The sequence below is a fragment of the Cebus imitator genome, unplaced genomic scaffold, assembly GCF_001604975.1.
Source record: "Cebus imitator isolate Cc_AM_T3 unplaced genomic scaffold, Cebus_imitator-1.0 Scaffold15, whole genome shotgun sequence".
In the NCBI taxonomy this organism is placed as follows: Eukaryota; Metazoa; Chordata; class Mammalia; order Primates; family Cebidae; genus Cebus; species Cebus imitator.
Genome location: NW_016107330.1, coordinates 11,015,802 through 11,021,883, shown reverse-complemented (window position 1 = coordinate 11,021,883; position 6,082 = coordinate 11,015,802). Strand labels below are relative to the sequence as shown.

At 36.9% G+C, this 6,082-nt stretch overlaps 1 protein-coding gene across 6 annotated transcripts in view; it reads left to right on the top strand.

Moving 5' to 3' along the window:
* HP1BP3 (heterochromatin protein 1 binding protein 3) overlaps nt 1-6,082 on the top strand; it is a 38,023-nt gene that overhangs the window by 14,781 nt on the left and 17,160 nt on the right. For all 6 annotated transcript variants that reach the window (XR_005196545.1, XM_037730527.1, XM_017503228.2 and 3 more), the window contains 2 exons: nt 658-817; nt 3,226-3,369. Coding sequence is in view for 5 of the 6 variants with exons in the window: in XM_037730527.1 (XP_037586455.1) it covers nt 658-817; nt 3,226-3,369 (304 nt within the window). In the remaining variant the exon portion in view is untranslated. The remainder of the gene's footprint in view (nt 1-657; nt 818-3,225; nt 3,370-6,082) is intronic.

Below are 6,082 nucleotides of genomic sequence, written 5' to 3'. Positions count from 1 at the left end.
GGCCTCCCAAAGTGCTGGGATTACAGGCTTGAGCCACCGCGCCCGGCCCCTATATTTTTAAATCTTCTAAAATCTTCTAATGCATATATTAGGTGCACAGAGTACTGTTATATACTCAGAATAAAATTTATGTAATGCTTTAAAGCTCATAAAATTGCTTTGACAAACATACTGTTATAGCTCTTGCAACACCTTGGGAAGTAGTTGGTTTTGTATTACTATTTTATAGCTAAGGAGACTGAGACTCACATCGTTTACTAAGATCATGTAGCTAGCTAGTAAATGTTTGAGTGAAAACGCAAAGAAAGGTTTTCTGACTTAAGAGCTTGAAATTTTTCCACTATACCAAATTGCATCTGTTGTAGTTAACAAATAATGCATTTTAAAATTTTCATTTATCTTATGTACTGACCGCTTATACCAGTGCTAATTTATGTGACTCCTCTTTCCTGTACCTAAGAGAAAAATACCTTTTTAATTCATTTATGATACCCAGTTTTTAAAGAGTTATTTTGTAAAATTTTGCTTATTGTACATAGCACCTTAGCCTGTAAGTAAAGCATTAATTTTTATCTCTTCCTGGTCTTTTTCTCTTTCTGACTTTATACATCTTTCTAGAGAGTTTATCTTCTGTAATAACAATTCTTTGTTTTAAAGTGAGAAAGATCAATCTAAAGAAAAGGAGAAGAAAGTGAAAAAAACGATTCCTTCCTGGGCTACCCTTTCTGCCAGCCAGCTAGCCAGGGCCCAGAAACAAACACCAATGGCTTCTTCCCCACGTCCCAAGATGGATGCAATCTTAACTGAGGCCATTAAGGCAAGTTTTTATTTCAAGCAATTCATCTTAGATTTATTATGTTCATTTTTTTCTTATTTGAAAATGACATACTTCTGTCTAGACATTATAAATCTTGCTCTGCTTCCTGAAGGAGTTTTAAAGAGAGGGAAGTCATTATGTGTTCATGGTTGTCTAATGTAATCACATTTGGTGAACACTTAATTTTTTTTTAAAATGTATACTTACTATTACAAATATTTTTAACTTTAGAATTTTAAAATTCAGTTTGTTAAGTATAGTTTTTATTCGAAGGCTGAAAATACTAATTCATTCAAATGTTAATTCATTCAACAATCATTTAAGGACTACCTTCCCTCTGTCGGGTACCCCTGCTAGTGGTATAGAATTAATTAAGGCTAGCAAAGACCTTGCCCTTATAAATCTAATTATGTCTCAGTAACTGGAAAATATTGAGAGTTTTTGGTTAAAAAATATCTCTAAGTTCATTTGTAAAGCTAAGTGTCTGATCTTGGTAGTGGTTTTCTTTCATACCTGAACCCTGTTACAAACTGCTTTATCACCTAGACATTCCAAAATGCTTACAAAAATTATTCTCCTTACATAGATTTATGATTTGCTGTAATCCATTGACTTTTCATCAGAAAAATTTCGCCATTTAAAGGTTATCTTCTAATCTGACATTGCCTTTATTGTATAAGTCTTTTCATTTAATTTTGCCTTGTTTCGTTCACACGATCAGATGATAAGAGGAGTTAGAACAGACCCATCTTTCAGGGACCCATTGTTAGGGTCTGAGGCAAGATTAGGAAGGCAGGGATACAGATAATTTTAACCAGAAAAAGGAAGATGTGTGTAGAAAGGAGCAGCCTCTTTGTCATTCTCAGAATGCAAGAAGATAGCACTAACACATAAACTGGAAAAGGGGTTTGCTTCCAGACCTCTTCCGCTACTCCTTCAAGACTTCTTATGCTCTCACCTCATTAAGAAAACTTCATTGGTCTAGATCACCTGACTGTAGTGAAATCTCTGGTTTGTATAGCCTCTCTTCAAGGATTTTGTTTGGTGATCACTCAGCCTGGGTTTGAAGGAGCAGCATCATAGTGAGAATGTAAAAGGTACTAAAACTTTAAAATAGTGAAACAAAATATTAAAACAATATCAATTTGGCTTAAAGAATGGTTTGAATATGATTGTGCATATTTATATAGATGATGGATATATATGGATAATGTGTATTCCGTGGAGTATGTCAAATTATTGTTTCAGACCACAGATTCCATTTTCTATATCAAACAGGAATCATGGTGTCTACTTCCATCTCATTGTCAGATTGGTGGAGCAAAAGATTATTTGTTTGAGCATTAGTGTTCTTTTCTGCTTGGTTTTCTTTGCTTTGTGTTTTCTTATAAGATGAAGAGTAAAACTCAATAGGTCATTAATAATAGTAGAGACGTAGACTTGAATTATATGACCCATATTAATACAACTTGTTTTGTGTTGTACAATCTATTCTGGACTGTTACTAAAAATAACCTGTGAGTTATTTTTTTGTTGTTGTCAAAATGTATAAAAACATGAACAAAATTCTTACCCAGTGAGAATAAGTGCTACATTCATTTAATAGACAACATGGCAGTACAGAATTGATGGACTGGCCCATTAAATGACAGATGCTACTTCTATGTGCTTCAAAATTTAAAGTGTTTGATTTGATGACAATGACCAGTTGGAAAACAAAATTTTAAGCATTTGAAAAATATTAAATATTTACTGCCTTTGTGACATAATGAGCTACTTAATTCTTCGAGTTGCATTAGTCAAATGGAGTGTACGTAAAATAGGATGGAAATGGAAGAGGGCACATTAAATTCAAATAGAATACCTTCACTATTACCCAAAACTCTCCTTCAGGACTTTGCCATCTGTAAACCCCTTTTTATGCCATTTGTTCATATCATCTTGATTCTTCTCTCTGCTGACATTCATATAAAGTCTTCAGGGAAATATTGATCCTGGCATGCTCATTTCTTAAGCTTATACCTTAAAATGGACCAGATCTGTGATCCTGTAATTGATAGGTTTGTTCTGCTTCTCTCATTTTGATGCCAAAGATCTGTCTTCTAAATATAGAATGGAATTAAAATGGAAAAAGGTTCTTTGTTATATATAGAATGTCGTTCATGTTTAGTGTGGTCTTTCAGGCTGTTTTGAACAATTTAAATTTGTAGCAGAAATATTTAGTAATTCTGTTATATCTCCGTAGCCATTATAAACTGAAGTCTTCTGAAGTTCATTCTTCCCTACCATTTCTGTCATCCATTATTAAGTTCACTTCCAAAATAATTTATTTTGAAAATATATGTCAGACTCTGTATCTAATAAAAAACAACGGGTTTAATGCATATGGTTTGATAAATCTTTTCTAGGCTTGCTTCCAGAAGAGTGGTGCATCAGTAGTTGCTATTCGAAAATACATCATCCATAAGTATCCTTCTCTGGAGCTGGAGAGAAGGGGTTATCTCCTTAAACAAGCACTGAAAAGAGAATTAAATAGAGGAGTCATCAAACAGGTATTACACAGTTGTTAGTAATAAGATCATTTCATTGTGTATTGGCTTTAAGTCTGTAGTTAGTAACATTTAGGCTTTTTGTGTCTTTTTTGTTAAAAATAGGTTATATGATGATGAAATTGCTTAAGTTTAACCTCTTTGAATTATCTGAGGCTAGGTTTTGAAAACGTTGGTGCCATTAAGATAGTGTAAGTTTTTTCTTGCTTGCTTTGCTCTTAATTGAATTTTCCTTTGGGGACTGCTTGTGCTTGAAATCATGTAGTGCTGAACATGAAAAGAGGTAAGGAATCCTACTACTGAAACAGCAGAAATGGGGCTAAGCATGGTGGCCTACGCCTGTAGTCCCAGCACTTCTGGAGGCTGAGTTGGGAGGATCACTTGAGCCCAGGAGTTTGAGAGCAGCCTGGGCAAAACATAGCAAAACCCCTTCTCTACAAAAAATACAAAATTAGCAGGGTGTGGTGGCATGTGCCAGTCCGCCCTATGTATAGTCCCAGCTACTTGGGAGGCAGAGGCAGGAGGACTGCTTGAGCCTGGGGAGCTCAAGACTCTAGTAAACTATGATCTCACCATTCTAGCCTTAGTAAAAGTGAGACCTTGTCTGACTTTTAAAAAAGAAATAGCGAAAATGATAATTGTCCTTGTCTTAGGTTTGTTTCCTTCAAAGTCTAACTTATATGGCAGATTTCTTACTATTGATTTTTAGCTTCGCAAATATGCTTACCTTAGCTGATTAGTATCTAAACTATTAAAGCCTGTTGGGAGTATCAGAGAAGCCTGAATGAAATGTGACTAGTACTGGAACCAATGTTGATTTCAGGCATAAATCCACTTTACCTTGCATAGTGCATGGAGGTTTAGAACCATAGAAATCTTAAGCTAGAATAAACTTTATCTTATGTTAAACTCTTCAGAGGTCCAGAGTGATGAAATAACTACTAATATATCATGGTAGTAGCAAAGATTTTAAAAACCTAGTTCACTACATTCCTAGAGTCTTGTTGCCTTTTTTCTATGCCTCCCTGCCTTTTTGATCAGTATAGAATTATTTGCCACTCAGGCATTTAAACTCTGCTTAGGGACTTTCAACTAGTATTAATTCCACAAATATTCCTTGTCTCCTATGTGCCAGGTACCTGGAGGTCTGTCAGTGAATAAAACATATTCCTGCTGTGTGGAGCTTAGAGTCTAGCTTTCTCAAAATGTAAAACTGATATTTAAACAGCCTTTAAAATTATCACTGATAGCCTGGTGCAGTGGCTCATGCCTGTAATCCCAGTACCTTGGGAAGCTGAAGTGGAAGGGTTGCTTCAGGCCAGGAGTTTGAGACCAGCCTTGGCAACACGGCGAGGTGAGACACTGTCTTTACAAAAAAAATTACTTCTTTATTGTAATTTATTTTACTTTTTGAGGCAGGATCTCACTCTGGCCGAGGCTGGGGTGCAGAGGTGCAATCTTTGCTCACTGCAACCTCTACCCACTGGGCTCCAGTGGTCCTTCCACCTGGGCTTCCTGAGTATGTGGGACTAGGTGTGCACCACCACACCCAGTTAATTTTTGTATTTTTTGTAGAGACAAGGTTTTGCCATGTTGCCCAGGCTGGTCTCCAGCTCCTGGACCCAAGTGATTCACCTGCCTCAGCCTCCCAAAGTGCTGAGATTACAGATGTGAGCCACCACTTCCAGCCTTTACAAAAAATTTAAAAATTAGCCAAATGTAGGGGTGCATGCTTGTAGTCCCAACTCAGGAGGCTGAGGCAGGAGGATCGCTTGAGTTGAGGCTGCATTGAGCTATGATTGTGCCACTGTACTCCACCATGTATGACAGAGTAAGACCCTGTCTCTAAAATAAAACAAAATAATCATTGATTAAAAAGGTCTTACCTGGTTAATATAATTATTAGAGCCAAGGACTTACCCTGTAACACAGTATATGTCAGCATAGCTTATGCGATGGCCTCATGTCTTAGTTTATGACCTGTTCTAGCCTACATAGCCTGACCACCCTCAGTTTGATGCTTAAACAACTCTTAATAGCCTCAGAGCATTCCAGCTTGATTCCTACATTGATAGCAGTGTAGGTAAAATTAAGCTGTGGAGTACTTTGGCTATTGTGAATCAACTTTTTTTTTTGGAGATGAAGTCTCGCTCTGTTACCCAGGCTGGAGTGCAGTGGCATGATATCATCTCACTGTACTGTCTGCCTCCCGTGTTCAAACAGTTCTCCCGCCTTAGCCTCCTGAGTAGCTGGGGTTACAGGCACCTGCCACCTCGCCTGGCTAATTTTTTATATTTTTAGTGGAGACAGGGTTGCACATGTTGGTCAGGCTGGTCTCAAACTCTTGACCTCAAGTCATTTGCCCACCTTCACCATCCCAAGTGCTGGGATTACAGGAATGAACCACCGCTGGCCTATTGTGAATCAGCTTTAAAACTTTATGAAAGTACTTTGTGAACTGGAAATATATGGCAAAACTTACATACCATTTTGTGCAGTGTCTAGAAAATTGTTAGCTAACCTTTCCCATAAGGAATAATGTGTCACTGGTAAACTGGGGGAAGTTATGTGGCCTGAGACTAATTAGGCTCTGAACTTTTTCCAAGGAGCTTTTAAGACAGTGAGGACTTTTCTTATTTTTCTAAGAGATTGTGTCCCTTCCTTCTGTGTGACATTTTTGCATTTTTTATTTTGTTGTGAAAGTTTTTTTTTTTTT